Raw genomic sequence first — 14648 nt, 5'->3', positions numbered from 1 at the left:
ATGTATCATTATGTCAAAGACCACTCAGAAACTATCAACTTGAGCTGACTGTGTTTTTCCCTCCCGTCAGGCCGCACCATCATCCTGTCCACTCATCACATGGATGAGGCTGACATCCTTGGTGACAGAATCGCCATCATTTCCCACGGCAAGCTGTGCTGTGTAGGCTCCTCGCTCTTCCTGAAGACTCACCTGGGGACGGGCTACTACCTGACCCTGGTCAAGAGAGATTACGACCTGACGCTTCAGTCCTGCAGGAATTCTGCCAGCACCGTCTGCTACAGCAAGAAAACAGAGAAGGTATAAAAGAGATGTAACAATTCACATTAGAAATTAGTTTTAGAAGGATAAAAAATAAATGGTCTCATTTCCAGTAATGTTACTGACATAAAATACAGGAGCTTGTTCCTTTTTCTGTCTGATTAATCGCTCGGTTCATCACGTTTCATTCTTTCACATTGTGCCCAAAAGCAAACACATGCAGATTGTGACAGACTTTTCTCGCGCCAGACTCGAGAGTTTAATTAGCAAAGAGTTAAAAATAGAAAGGATAATTTATTACCAGAAAGCAATCAAACGTTTAACTTAGTGTTACTAAACTGATTATCCCTTTTGTCTTTTGTTCAGGAGGACAGTGTATCAGAGAGCAGTTCAGATGCTGGTTTGGGCAGCGAACCGGAAAGTGAAACCACCACTATTGGTAAGAACTGACAATAAACTGGCTACCTATAGCAGAGGACAGGTTTTTTTTTCTTTTTCCAGTAGAATTAACTTTACAAGACATGTAAGATGTCAATGTTTTTTATTCCCTCTCATCAAGTTCTCGCTCTTCCTGCCCATTCTTGTCCTACAGATGTGTCCCTCATCTCTAACGTGATATTCAAGCATGTCCCAGAGGCTCGCCTGGTGGAGGACCTCGGCCATGAGCTCACTTATGTCTTGCCCTACCAGTCCGCTAAAGATGGAGCTTTTGTGGAGCTTTTCCACGAGCTTGACGACAGACTCACCGACCTGGGAATATCCAGCTATGGAATATCTGATACTACCCTGGAAGAGGTAATGAGCACTTAAGAGCTGACTGAGCTTTTTGTCTGGTCTTCCGCAGTTGGCCTTCCATTGTTGGCTGTAAATTAAAAGATCAGTCACCATCTGTTTTTCAAGTTTAGCCGCTGTTTTAATCTCGTGTCCTCCATCTCTTCAGATTTTCCTCAAAGTGGCCGAGGACAGTGGAGTCGACTCTGTTGAGCTTTCAGGTGAGATTTATGAGATTTTCCAGTTTGCACGATAATATTTATACACCTGAACGACAAAACCACAGTTATTGTAGTGGGACATCATCATTAAACAAAACAGAAAACATGAAACTGCAGTGGGTTAAATGAATTCGTCTACTCTCCTGTGGCTGCAGATGGAGTCGTACCAACCAGGACTCGTCGTCGTCACGCCTTTGGAGACCACCAGAGCTGCCTGAAGCCGTTCACTGAGGATGATTTCGATTTCAACGACTCTGAAGGTGACCCAGGTAGAACTGCACTACCCAGCATGCAGTGCAATGATAGCAACAGCCTTGTTGCTGCCATTCATATATTGTTTTGTTTTTTTGTTGTTTTTTTTTAAGGAAACTAGATTTATGTTGTGAAGCGTTAAAATGAGTTGCTTTGTGCCAGTAAAGTTGCCTTTACAGACAGTTATTGTTAGCAATGTGACAAAATCAGGACAGACACTTATCATGTTGCAAGTTTGCTCATGTGTATCGTGGTGTCTGTGTCCAGAATCCCGTGAGACCGACTGGCTCAGCGGAACAGATGGCAAAGGTTCGTACCAGGTCAAAGGCTGGAGTCTGAAGAGACAGCAGTTTGTTGCACTACTCTGGAAACGGTTTCTCTACGCTCGGCGCTCCAGGAAAGGCTTCTTTGCTCAGGTACGCCGGTGCTATTTTCGTATACGCACACTGCACATATAGAGGAAACCACTGTACGGGTGTCTCTGCCTTGCATCACTCGTGCAAGATTTTCTGAACAACTGCATGTTACAATGAAGCAGTAAATCTGAGGTGTGACAGTTTTCATGTGCGTTCGATGTAATAAATCTTGACGGTGCTGTTTTTCAGATCGTTCTCCCTGCGGTGTTTGTGTGTATTGCCCTGGTGTTCAGCCTGATTGTTCCTCCCTTTGGAAAGTACCCCAGTCTGGCTCTGGATCCCGGCATGTATGGAGAGCAGTTCACCTTCATCAGGTGAGATCTTTTTCTTTCTGTCTTTCCTCCTTTTCACCCATTTATCATTCTAATAATAAAACAATAGCTAACCAGTTATCTGTCAAACCACTCTTTAATCTTCAGTTCACCTCAATCGAGTCTTTCTCGTGTCCTGTCAAGAAAAAGAAATGAACAAGCACATTTTCCTAAAGAAATGTGTTGTTTGCATCTAAAAAGTGCACAACTGATAAAATATGTAAAAGGTTACCTAACTGTACTTACATTCACACGTTACCTAACTGGCGTAACAGGAAAAAGTGCTGAAACTGCACTGGATACAATCCTTACAGGGATTCACAATAACAGTTGTGAAGAAACTATGAAACTCAGGATAAACACCTTCTGTGTTATGTAATGGGTTCTCTTGTGTCTTCATAGTAATGACATGCCTGACGATCCTCACACCAATAAACTACTGGGAGCTCTGACAGAAAAACCAGGATTTGGAACACGCTGCATGGAAGGAGAGCCCATACCGTGAGTTTTGTTAAGAAAATAAAAATATATAGATCTAGAGTAGATCTATATATATAGTAGTAGTAGTAGTGTATTGTACTCTACACACACTCATAAAATGGTAATTTGAAGTTTAATATAAACTTGTGTCAACTCAGGGACACGTCCTGCACTGCAGTAGAGGACGAGTGGTCGATCCCACAAGTTTCTCAAAGTGTGAAGGACATGTTTGAAAAAGGCAACTGGACCATGGAGAATCCGTCTCCCCTGTGTGAGTGCAGCTGCGAAGGGCGCAAGAGGATGCTGCCGGAGTGTCCAGCTGGTGCCGGGGGACTTCCACCACCGCAGGTTGGTGACACCAAACATGTATAAAGTCAAAACCAAAGTGTTAGTAATCCACAAAATTACAAAAGTAAAAATTCAAATAATTAATATATTCTCTTAAACACACAAAAATGTTAATCAAGTTTTTTGCCTGTTTGTGTGTCCAGATGATGATCAGTGACAAAGACACTCTTCAGAATTTGACTGGCAGAAACATCTCGGATTATCTGGTTAAAACCTACGCGCAGATTATTGGCAAGAGGTAACGCTGATCTCAAATATTTGTGTTAATTCTGGCTTCATTGTGTCATTTCTCACTCAAGGAATTGCTAACCGTTAAATATTTTTTCTTCTCTTACAGCCTGAAGAACAAGATTTGGGTCAACGAGTTCAGGTACATTATCAGATATCTTCCATCATCAGTTTACTGGTATATCAATAGTATTGATCTGAGTACAGCTCAGCTGTGTCCTTCACTGATATTAAAATGATGGTGCTCTCCACAGATACGGTGGATTCTCACTGGGGGCCAGGAATTCTCAGCTTCTGTCCAACAGAGATGAAATTGACGATGCAATCGTGGAGCTAAGGAGACGCTTCCGCCTGGAGAGGGTGAGAGATTTCATTACAGTACTGTTTTACATCTTACACTTAACTGGTCTGTAGCAGCCTGTTACTCAGGAAAAGCAAACTGGTTAAATTTTACTGCTGCAGTTTCAGTCATAGACAATAGCTCTTTTATAAAGGGAATCATTTCAACATTTTTATGTTTTTGCAATTATAGCTGTAGTGAAATTAGATTTGATGGACTCATGTTATTGTAGGTTTGAACAGTGTTAGTTTTCCATGGACTAAAGAAGACTCTCTCTCTCTCTCTCTCTCTCTCTCTCTCTCTCTCTCTCTCTCTCTCTCTCTCTCTCTCTCTCTCTCTCTCTCTCTCTCTCTCTCTCTCTCTCTCTCTCTCTCTCCCTCCCACTCGCCTTCTCTCTGTGCCTCACCCATCCTCCAGGGAACTGCAGCAGATCGTTTCTTTCGCAGTCTCTCCAGTTTTATCCAAGGACTGGACACCAAGAATAACGTCAAGGTTAGCACAGACACCTGCACACACACACTCACACACTCATACAGGTTATACAACGTCACATGGCTCTGTAGATTACTGTCAAGCCTCCCTGAACAAATCCTTCAGCGATGCCGCTGTTACGCCCATGTAGACACAAAATGTATCACTCATTCTATTCATATTGTGTAATTTGATTGCGTAATAACTAATTTCTTCACTTAACAGATTAAAAACTTGCATAGCTTTCGGCCCCACAGTGCTGACACATTTCATGCTTTTTGTTTTTTACTCTTTATTCCTCACTTGTGCAACGTGTATTTCTTTTTTCAATGCTTCAGAATAAGTATATTGCTTTAAATCCCACCTAAAAAACAATAAAAACAAACAATAAAACGATGGATGCCATAGTAACAACCTAAGTACATGTGCAGTATTCCTGTGAATATAGACAAAGCTCATTAAGACCGAACAAAGAAAGGCATAGAAATGGGGGGACTCAATCATTTAGCGGGAACAGAGCCACTTTTCAAGGACAAAATCTTCCAATTTTTCCTCTGTTCACCAAGCTAGTAATTTACTTCCAGGCTGCTCTGTTTTTTCCTCTGAGGTTACAGAGACTAAAATGTCACATCTGCTTCTCTTTTCTTCAGATCTGGTTTAACAACAAGGGCTGGCACAGCATCGGCTCTTTCCTCAATGTGATGAACAACGGCATCCTGCGGGCAAGTCTGCCAACTGGGGAAGACCCCGCAAAGTTTGGCATCACTGCCTACAATCATCCGCTCAACCTCACCAAGGAGCAGCTGTCGCAGGTCGCATTGTGAGTATTAGAACATGGGGGTACATTTGTAAATCTCATTTCTGTCTCATTTCTATGACATTTACCACGTCTCATTCTCTTTCTTCATTCGCTCTCCTCTCTCTCGCTCAGGATGACAACATCAGTGGACGTGCTGGTGTCCATCTGCGTGATCTTCGCCATGTCCTTTGTCCCGGCCAGTTTTGTGGTTTTCCTCATCCAGGAGAGAGTGAACAAGGCGAAACACATGCAGTTCATCAGTGGGGTGCAGCCTTTCCTCTACTGGCTGGCCAACTTTGTCTGGGATATGGTAAGACACTCCAGTTCTGCCACTGGTTCCTCTCCAAACTGAATGAGAAATGAAAGAGAAAAGTCAGAATGCATTTTTTTTTTGGTCTTTTTAAAGCTCACTTGAAGCCTCTTTTTCTTCCTCTCTTGCAGTGCAACTACATCGTCCCGGCCACATTGGTTATCATTATCTTTGTGTGTTTCCAACAAGACGCCTACGTCTCCTCCACCAATCTGCCTGTGTTGGCTCTGCTGCTGCTGCTCTACGGGTGAGTTTGACTCAAGTTCCCTTTGATTTATTTTTCCTTCTTTCATAATTTTCTCTTCTCACCTAAAGTGATCTTTGTGTCTCCTTCCAGATGGTCGATCACCCCTCTGATGTACCCAGCCTCATTTTTCTTTAAGATCCCCAGCACGGCCTATGTGGTTCTGACCAGCGTAAACATATTGATCGGAATCAATGGCAGCGTTTCTACATTTGTACTGGAGCTGTTTGGGAGCAATGTGAGTAATGTCTTAATGGAGCAGTCAATTGATTGATTGTTGATTCAAAAATGTGCAGCCTGATTAAACCGGATTGAATATTAACTGTGAATGTTGACGCCGCTCCTGTTTTAGGAGATCGGTGGTATCAACGACATACTGAAGAACGTGTTCCTCATATTCCCGCACTTCTGTCTGGGCAGAGGACTGATTGACATGGTGAAGAATCAGGCAATGGCTGATGCTTTGGAAAGATTCGGTAAGCACAACAGACCTCTATCAACAAGTGTATTTGTATTGGTTTTGACAAGATGAGTATTAAGTGCCGAAATGTCGGTTCTGTCGTAGGTGAAAACCGATTCCGTTCCCCTCTGGCCTGGGACATGGTGGGAAAAAACCTGTTTGCAATGGCCATAGAGGGCGTTGTCTTCTTCTGCATCACCGTCCTCATTCAGTACCGCTTCTGCATCAAGGCCAGGTGGGTGATACATGTGCTTTGATATTCATTAAAAGTTCCTTCTCCACATAGCACAGCACTCCTGTCTAAGAACTCAAAACTAAATACTTAATATGAGGTCTGCCTTGGCGAGTCTGTCTTAAATATGACTTCTCCTCACTCCACTACCTGTGATCTTCCAGGTCTTCCACCAGTCATCTGAAGCCTATTGGAGAAGAAGATGAGGATGTGGCCAGAGAGCGACAGAGGATCCTGAGTGGAGGAGGACAGTCAGACATCCTGGAGCTCAGGCAGCTTACCAAGATTTACAAGCGTAAACAGAAGCCAGCAGTGGACCGGTTGTGTGTTGGCATCCCCCCCGGAGAGGTACGATACAGATACAGTATCTTACACCTGTTAATACCTGCCACACATGAATCTAGACCACCAGGAAAACACAAGGGTTTGAGTGTTGAAATTGTTTTATTTAGAGGATGTCCTGGTTTATTTTCAAATTGGGTTAAAAAGATTACCAGCTAATGCAATGAATTTGTAAGACTGAGTGAAGACATTCCTGTAAAAATTAAAACCACTTGTGTTGAGGTTAATATTGTCTTTCTTTTCCTGCAGTGCTTCGGTTTGCTGGGAGTGAATGGAGCAGGGAAAACCAGCACCTTTAAAATGCTGACAGGAGACTCTGTGGTCACCAGTGGAGAGGCCTACCTGGCTGGTAAAAGGTGAGGACAGGTTTTACCACAAAAGAAATAATAGATCTGCTCGTTTGTTATAGAATATATATATATATATATATATATATATATCTCCTATGCAGCCTGTCTGACTGAAGATATAGGAATAATGAGATAATAACAAGCAGATTTTCTTTGATTTGTGAGGGAAAAAAAAAACAATATATTGACATATTTTTGCTGTCCGTAAAATGTAATCATGCTCTTCTTTGTGTTCATCGCACTCCAGTGTAACTACAGAGATCGATGAAGTGCATCAGAACATGGGCTACTGTCCTCAGTTTGACGCTATCAATGACCTGCTGACCGGCAGAGAGCATCTCGAGTTCTACGCCATCCTGAGAGGAGTGCCTGAGAAGGAAGTCTGCGAGGTCAGCAACAAACAAACACTTACACACATGCATAAACCTACTGTATTATCTATGACTTACTCTGTTAGTCTTATTTTGCTGATCTTTTTATATATGTTTATTAGATGGACAATTCTACTTTTGTTGTCTTGTTTTTCCATTTTCAGTCTATGTTAATGAAAAATATGTGTATTTATATATTATATGGATGACACTGAAATCTTTATCCTGCCCACTAGGTGGCAGAGTGGGGCATCCGGAAGCTGGGGTTGGTCAAATATGTGGACAAGTCGGCTGGCAGCTACAGTGGAGGAAACATGAGGAAACTGTCTACTGCCATCGCTCTCATAGGAGGACCACCTGTTGTGTTTCTGGTTAGTGAAACTAAACAACAACAATTATTTTTCATAAAGCAGGTCCGCAGTGGTTCCTAAAGACAGCAGGTTGTTTGTTCAATGCTATCCTGTAGCACCAGCTGAGTATCTGTTGTTTCCTGTTCACAGGATGAACCAACGACAGGCATGGACCCTAAAGCACGTCGGGCCTTATGGAACGCCATCCTCAGCATCATCAAAGAGGGACGATCTGTAGTCCTGACCTCTCACAGGTTAGACTCGCCATCTGAACTACATCCATTCAGTTAACCATGTCTACCAACACACCATGAACTATTTTTTGTTTCGTTTATGTATTTTTCCCAACATTACTTACCTCATTTCTCATTGTTTACAGTATGGAGGAGTGTGAAGCACTTTGCACCAGGATGGCCATCATGGTCAATGGCAGGTTCCGCTGTCTTGGCAGCGTACAGCACCTCAAAAACAGGTAGGAAGACACGCCAGAGCAATAGCACACCCATACACTTTCTAAGTAGAAGAAATTTTAAAATGAGAAATCTTTAATTGGCTAATTGTCTTACAGTATGATAATTTACAACACTGTCATATATAGTAATAATAATTCTAGATACAGAGATATTTTTCAGTTTTTTGTTAAGTGCTTTTGTGTTTAAAGCACATAAACATGCAGCAGTTCAAGTATTTATGGAGCCCACAAGAATGATGTGAATAAAAAGAAGAAGGGTGCCACGTGCAAGAGAAAAGATAAATGCCACATTAGACAGACATTGCTGAGACTTATCAAAGATTTATGATGCAAAAATATCACAAGTGAAAGTCAAGCACCAAGAAATGTCATGAGAAAATAAAAAACAAAAAAACAGTTATCTTCATTTTCCAGTTTGGTGAAATATCCTTCTTTTCTGTCTTATCAGGTTTGGTGATGGCTACACCATCATCTTGCGGGTGGCGGGGCCAGACCCAGACCTTCGGCCAGTGATGGAGTTCATTGAGCGGGAGCTGCCAGGCAGCACACTGAAGGAGAAACACCGCAACATGCTGCAGTACCAGCTGCCCTCATCCCTTACCTCCCTCGCCCGCATCTTCTCCCTGCTCTCCAAGAACAAGGAGGCGCTCAGCATAGAGGACTACTCAGTCTCTCAGACCACTCTAGACCAAGTAAGCAAATGTACCCAAAGCTCTGACCATAATTGGGTTTCATCTTCAACTTAAGCAAAGAGTAATTTCCTTTTCCTCCTCTTTTCCCCCCTGCAGGTGTTTGTAAATTTCGCCAAGGACCAAAGTGACGAGGACCATTTGAAAGACGTCCATCTGAGCAAGCGAGATGCTGTGGTAGTGGACTTTTCCCAGCTAAACTCCTTCCTCACGGACAACAAGACAAGGGAGAGTTGCGTCTGATTCCACAACATACCATCAGTGGGAGTTGTTATGCTTCACCCACCCTCCCCTGACCCCAGAAAATATGGACCACTAACCTGAGGGGGAGACGAACTATGTTCATTTTTTTTTTTATTTCTATTTTTTAGTCTTTTTTAATTGTTATCATTTCTCAGTGGACCTGCACTTAAGCGCACAGCCTCTTGAAAAGGCAGAGACTGCAGGTTTCGTGACAGACACTGAAACAATGAAAACTCAATGCAAATCAATGCAAGACATATATAAATTTATTTAAGATGAGAAGATATTCCTGTGAAGGTTGGAGACTGGTGCTTCTCCTTCACTGGGTGGACAGAGAGAAAGAAAAAGACTCAGAACACTTGAAGCTACAGCAGGATTATAATGCTGTGTTAGACTGGAAAATGGACAAGGCATCGGGGATGATAGAAAGAAATATCTCTAGTTTTTAATCCCCAATCCTAGAAGTAGTTAGCAGTAGTCAGTGGGGCTGTGTACGTGCTACTCTGTATCGTGAAATCACGGCAGCATAAAACAAACAACCAAGTTTGGATCATTCACTGCCAACTGCTAAAAGATGGACTGACTGACTACTTTTTTATTCAGGGTCAAACTTCTCTCAATCTCACTTCGTTACCAAGCGCAGTTGTTTTGTAATGGAAGTGATCTTATAAAAGCATTTTCAATCCAAGTGATTTCAGTCAGAAACATGCTATCATGCAAGATATTAATTTTTACTAATTAGATTTTTTTAAGATAACTTAATTCTACTTGACAAATATAACCTCTGTGAAGTTTTTTTTTTTCCTTTTTTTGGATAACAATTAAGATTGATAACCAAGTTGTCTCTTTTATTTGTTGTTCTTGGTGTCCTTGACATTGTCCAGCACAGTGCCTATACTGTATCATGGTGGAGAGAGGAATCTGAGCACTCCATCAAACACAACAATGTATGTAGGCTGCCAAGGAATGTATAAGACAGATACCAACAGACATCAAAGCACAAAAAGGAGCTTTTTGTTGAGATGATGAATGAAAACATTTTTTTTGGGGGGGGGGGGGGGTCTGTGTTCTTTATTGTCATAAGACAAAACAAAACAAACAAAAAAAAAACATGTGGTTGCTTGATGTCTGTACAAGATGTACAGTCTCCTGTACTGGCTTGTTGTTCCTCGCCCCGTCCTCTGTAAGCGGAACTGAGGGTTAATCAAAGCGGACACAAGAAAGCCGAAGATTGCTGAAGAGTTTTCGAAAGTTCATTGGACATGTATGTTGCATGCTTCCCACTGGCGAACACACCTTGACTATCAGCACTTCTATGTGTGTGTGCCAAAGCATGCCGTCAGATCAGCTTGTAAAGGACTGAACTCTGCTTCACTGTTGTTGGATTACTGGCGCATATATATACATGTGGAGTCTACATCCAAATCCTGTTGTAAAAAATGTGATATTGATGGAAGATGGAAATGTTCTTGCAGCTAATTCTGTAGCTCCCATACAAGGGGAGGGGTCAGTTTCACAGCTACTGTGCTTGTATGGGATCTAAAGTTGGCACCTCTTCCAGTAACATATGCTTTTAGACATATGAGCTGTGTGAGGGCATGATGAGAGTGTTTCAGACCTGAGCCAGTGGCGATGTGGATATTATGTACAGTAGCAATTGTGTGATGTCAAGTAAAAAAAAATGTTACCAGTGGAGTGAACAAAAAGTATCTGTGCCAAAATGGAACTGAATATGTATCTTTAATCAACCAGCATAATCTTGAGGAGGCAACTGTTTTGTGAAGTTTAAGTTGTGCTTTCATTTCAGTGTTTTTTTTTTTTTTTTTTTCTATCAGCTCACTTACAGTAATCCTCCTCTTTTCATTTTCAGCAGCTCAAAACTTAAAGCACATATTATGTGATACATGTGCTCTGTCATTCAGTCTTCATTAGACTACATGTTGTTTCTATCTTCGAGTGTTGTTGCCAAATTCTAATCTTTCTGTCAGTTCACATTAATACGCTGCCACAGTGAAGTTAACTGTACTGTCAGTAACTCAGATTTTACACATGAGGTTGAGATACATATTATGTTTCCAGAGCTAGTCAAAAAGCCAGACTACACATAAACAGGGACCACGTCAATTAGAGTTGTGCTTGCAAGGCTTTATATTCCAAAAAATCATTATATCCAGGGTTTAAAATGATGACATATTGTTACTAAGGGTGCTCCGTGTCATACAAAATCTTGGAAGGGGTTTCCATTATCTCTGGGATCTAATAACTTGTGTGGCTTCAGGCTTACCCTGATACCAACACTGAGGGTTTGAGCCAAAACCCGCCTAACCCTTCTGTTAAATGTGAGCACTTTACAGGCTTAACAGCCTTTTGTTTCAGACATGTAGAGGTAGGGATTTGGGTACATGGCAAGAAGACATTTAAAAAGCAAATCTCTGCACTGGAACACAGACATGATTCAGACAAATCGATGCTACACCACTGCATTAAAAGATTTGTTTGAAACTGGAAACAGAGAATGAAGGATTACATGTGATTGAGAGAAACGAGTGAAATGAGTAAAAAGTAGAGACAGTAGTGAGATAAAGAGAGAAATGCAGAACAGTACAAAGGTGGTGATTTCTTTCTCTTTTTGTGGTCTATATTATTATTTGTTTACATTTTTAAGTATTAAACAACAGTTTCAGTCTGTTACCCATTGTGTATAGCTACTCTTTACATTAATAAATAAAAAGATTCATACATTTTGAATGATGACTCCTTATTTGATCATTTTTGTGCCCTAGTAGTTTTGTGTAGTTGAGTGCTAGATACAAAAAAAAAGGCTAATGTGGGCTTGTCTAATGGAAGTTTGTAGCTACTGACTGAACAAAGGATATGTTTACGGTATGTTTGGGCGTGTGTGTTAATGTGTGCTGATGACTATGAGTTTCTAGATTGTGCATGCGATTGTGTGTCTATTTTCACCTGCTGCGTTCCCACGTGCGCACACACCCCCCCACACACAGTTATATCGCCAGTGAAAAAGAGACACACTCAGAGGTTCCTGTCACTCTGAGTTATTCATCCACCAACATCATGATTGGAAGAGCTGCTCTCCTGGGACTCCTGCTTATTTGTGTGGCTGCAGGTAACACTCCATTTGAAGTATTTTTGCCTTCTAGTTTGACTAAAATCTTTTGTCTATCGACAACTTTTGAGCGATTTCTGTTTAGATGCCATAGAATGAAACAAACAGAGCTTATAAAAAGTATTTACACCGACAGGAAATTTTCTTGTTTTATTATCTTACAGTGTTGAACCAAAGTAAGCAGATAAAATAGGAATATACATGTTTGCATACTTTGTATAAGCACTGTAAAATGTATTATGTATTGACAATCAGGATTATCACACATGTAAAAACATATGTCAGTATTTTATAGTAGGCACTCAAATACTCTTATGTTTTTATAGTATATTTTTAATAATAGATTAGATATATCGATATCAGGGACTATAAAAGAATATGCCACAGAGACACTCATGTAATTCAAGTCTGCATGTGTGTTGTCAGTTTTGCACACCAGTGATATTTTTCCGTATAAGGTGGGTTGTTTATGAGGTATGAGGTTAATTATTTATACATTTATGGTTTTATAAGTCATGTGCTTTTTTTTCACAGACGCAGAGGAGATGTTAGAGGTCATGAGAAAGGTGACAAACATATCTTAGATGAAAAAAACCTGACTTACACAGTGTGTGCATAGCACTGTCTTTTGTCTCACTGTGTGTGTCTGTGTGTGCATGTGTCTAACAGAAGAAAAATATGAGAAAATTTCATTTTAACTTATTTCAGTATTTTGATGTGAATTGTTTTAGTGAAGCTACAGTGCTATGGGGATCATTTAAACCTGTTTCAACCAAAAACCCTTCTATCAGAGCAGAATATTGTTGTAATATTCAACTGTCTGGCAGCCGTCTTGTCCCAACATGAAGGAGATTGTGGCGTGTCCTCTGAACCTTGCTCCTGTGTGTGGCAGCGATGGGAACACCTATGCCAACGAGTGCACCCTGTGCGCCCAGAGACAGTGAGTACACACAGCTGCTCCTCTCTCATGGCATTCACACAACACCCAAGTTGACTTTGTGGAGGACAAGGTGCTTAAGTCGCCATCTGGTGGTGAAAAAAAAATCTAAAGACTTGAGTCACAGAACTGAACTCTGACTGACAGCAGCTGACTCATATGACTGGAAGATTTCAAATTTGGCCTATTATTCATGTTTTGGTTTATGGGCGATGAGTGAGTGGTCATCAGTCTTTACTGGAAATAACAGTCACATCCTTGTAGAGTGACAAAAATACTGGCAAAACAGTTGTACATACTTTTCAGTTAAATCTAGCGATGGATGGTTCAACAAGAGTCTATAGCTGACTGAATTTTCTTTTGTCAAGTATAGCTCTTGCTGATGTCATGTCAGGGGCTGAACTCCTTTTAAAGTGTCTTTATCTTTGTCTCTTGATATTCTCTCTTAACCTTCTAACAGTCAACAGTATTAATAAGAGACTACAGCAGTCTGCAGCCATGTTAGCAGCTCTGAGATGATACGAGCACAGAAGTGCTTTGAGCTTAATGCTCACATGAGCATGGCAACATGCTTACAATGACAATATTAACATCCTAATCTTTAACAGGTGTAGTGTATATCATGTTCAACATCTAAGTTTAGCATTGTAACATGCTAATATCTGGTGTTTGGTCATAAAGTGTAGTATTTGACAAATTCAAATTTGACCTAATCAGTCCTAGGTGAAAAGTGAGGGGATTGCCAAAGGTATTACAATTTATCATGGGGGGGGGGGGGGGGGGGCTTTTGATGGCTTTTATCTCTTTATCCATCCCTCTACTATCAGTTCCTCGACTTTACCTCAGACACAATGAGCTTGTATGAGGTGGGATTTCCCAAAAGAGCCTCCTGGCTTCACTTTTTGCACCTACACTGAGCTGAGCTCAACAGAATAAGTCACAGCCACGTAACGCTACGATTCTCTCTGCAGAATCACCAAGATGGACATTTTGATAACCAAGGAGGAAAGCTGCTGAGCTGCACAGGCGGTGATGTCACCACCAAAGTGACCAATCAAGATTGGATAATGTGTCCAACATGGATCTTTGAAATAACAGCTGGATCACAGCTGTTCTAAATGTTTTTGATTAAATGCCTTGAGTAATAAATGTCAATCAGCTGTAAGCATCATCCTTGTTGTATTGTGGTACTTTTTTTAATCAATAAAACCCAAATCTCAGGAAAAGTATAACATCAATAAGACTGGATCATGTATAAAGAAGAAGTAAAACAGATGCTATATATACAAATAGATTTTTTTTTTTTAAAGTCAGGCCAGTAAATTTAGTTTTTACGATGAAACTGATACCAGGAGAAAGGAAGAGAAAGGAGAGGTGATGTGGTGATTACTGTAACACAGTCTGAGAGACATTCCTTTGTAAAGTGCAGGCAGGAGGTGAATGATCGGCTGGTTATCTCTATGGGCAAGCTAATTGTTTACACTTCTTATACTGAGTAACACAGTAGTCAATAATGTTTGTGTGTGTGTGTGTGTGTGTGTGTGTGTGTGTGTGTGTGTGTGTGTGTGGTAGTGATATAGACAAACAGAGAGTGTGAGAGCAAATGTGTTGGCAAAAGAAGAA

At 41.0% G+C, this 14648-nt stretch overlaps 2 protein-coding genes across 5 annotated transcripts in view; both read left to right on the top strand.

Moving 5' to 3' along the window:
* The window catches only part of LOC130166991 (phospholipid-transporting ATPase ABCA1-like), a 41568-nt gene extending 29859 nt beyond the window's left edge, over window positions 1-11709 (top strand). For 3 of the 4 annotated variants that reach the window (XM_056372880.1, XM_056372879.1, XM_056372881.1), the window contains exons 23-49: window positions 71-300; window positions 628-700; window positions 854-1056; window positions 1202-1253; window positions 1409-1522; window positions 1773-1921; window positions 2111-2235; window positions 2635-2733; window positions 2871-3060; window positions 3204-3298; window positions 3398-3430; window positions 3543-3648; window positions 4046-4120; window positions 4750-4919; window positions 5031-5208; window positions 5340-5455; window positions 5546-5690; window positions 5805-5928; window positions 6018-6147; window positions 6309-6492; window positions 6736-6842; window positions 7084-7225; window positions 7444-7578; window positions 7708-7811; window positions 7937-8029; window positions 8478-8721; window positions 8818-11709. In XM_056372880.1, coding sequence (XP_056228855.1) covers window positions 71-300; window positions 628-700; window positions 854-1056; window positions 1202-1253; window positions 1409-1522; window positions 1773-1921; window positions 2111-2235; window positions 2635-2733; window positions 2871-3060; window positions 3204-3298; window positions 3398-3430; window positions 3543-3648; window positions 4046-4120; window positions 4750-4919; window positions 5031-5208; window positions 5340-5455; window positions 5546-5690; window positions 5805-5928; window positions 6018-6147; window positions 6309-6492; window positions 6736-6842; window positions 7084-7225; window positions 7444-7578; window positions 7708-7811; window positions 7937-8029; window positions 8478-8721; window positions 8818-8961 — 3560 coding nt within the window. In that variant the 3' untranslated portion in view covers window positions 8962-11709. The remainder of the gene's footprint in view (window positions 1-70; window positions 301-627; window positions 701-853; window positions 1057-1201; window positions 1254-1408; window positions 1523-1772; window positions 1922-2110; window positions 2236-2634; window positions 2734-2870; window positions 3061-3203; window positions 3299-3397; window positions 3431-3542; window positions 3649-4045; window positions 4121-4749; window positions 4920-5030; window positions 5209-5339; window positions 5456-5545; window positions 5691-5804; window positions 5929-6017; window positions 6148-6308; window positions 6493-6735; window positions 6843-7083; window positions 7226-7443; window positions 7579-7707; window positions 7812-7936; window positions 8030-8477; window positions 8722-8817) is intronic. The other variant, XM_056372882.1, reaches the window with a different exon arrangement.
* A 257-nt stretch (window positions 11710-11966) lies between these two features.
* Window positions 11967-14196, top strand: spink4 (serine peptidase inhibitor, Kazal type 4). The gene is made up of 4 exons (XM_056372316.1): window positions 11967-12088; window positions 12623-12654; window positions 12916-13028; window positions 13997-14196. The coding sequence occupies exons 1-4, from the start codon at window positions 12037-12039 to the stop codon at window positions 14040-14042; spliced, it is 243 nt and encodes an 80-aa protein (XP_056228291.1). The 5' UTR covers window positions 11967-12036; the 3' UTR covers window positions 14043-14196.
* Window positions 14197-14648: the final 452 nt, after the last annotated feature.

This window comes from Seriola aureovittata, chromosome 3 (genome assembly GCF_021018895.1).
Source record: "Seriola aureovittata isolate HTS-2021-v1 ecotype China chromosome 3, ASM2101889v1, whole genome shotgun sequence".
Lineage (NCBI taxonomy): Eukaryota > Metazoa > Chordata > Actinopteri > Carangiformes > Carangidae > Seriola > Seriola aureovittata.
This window is presented reverse-complemented; position numbering and strand designations above follow the sequence as displayed.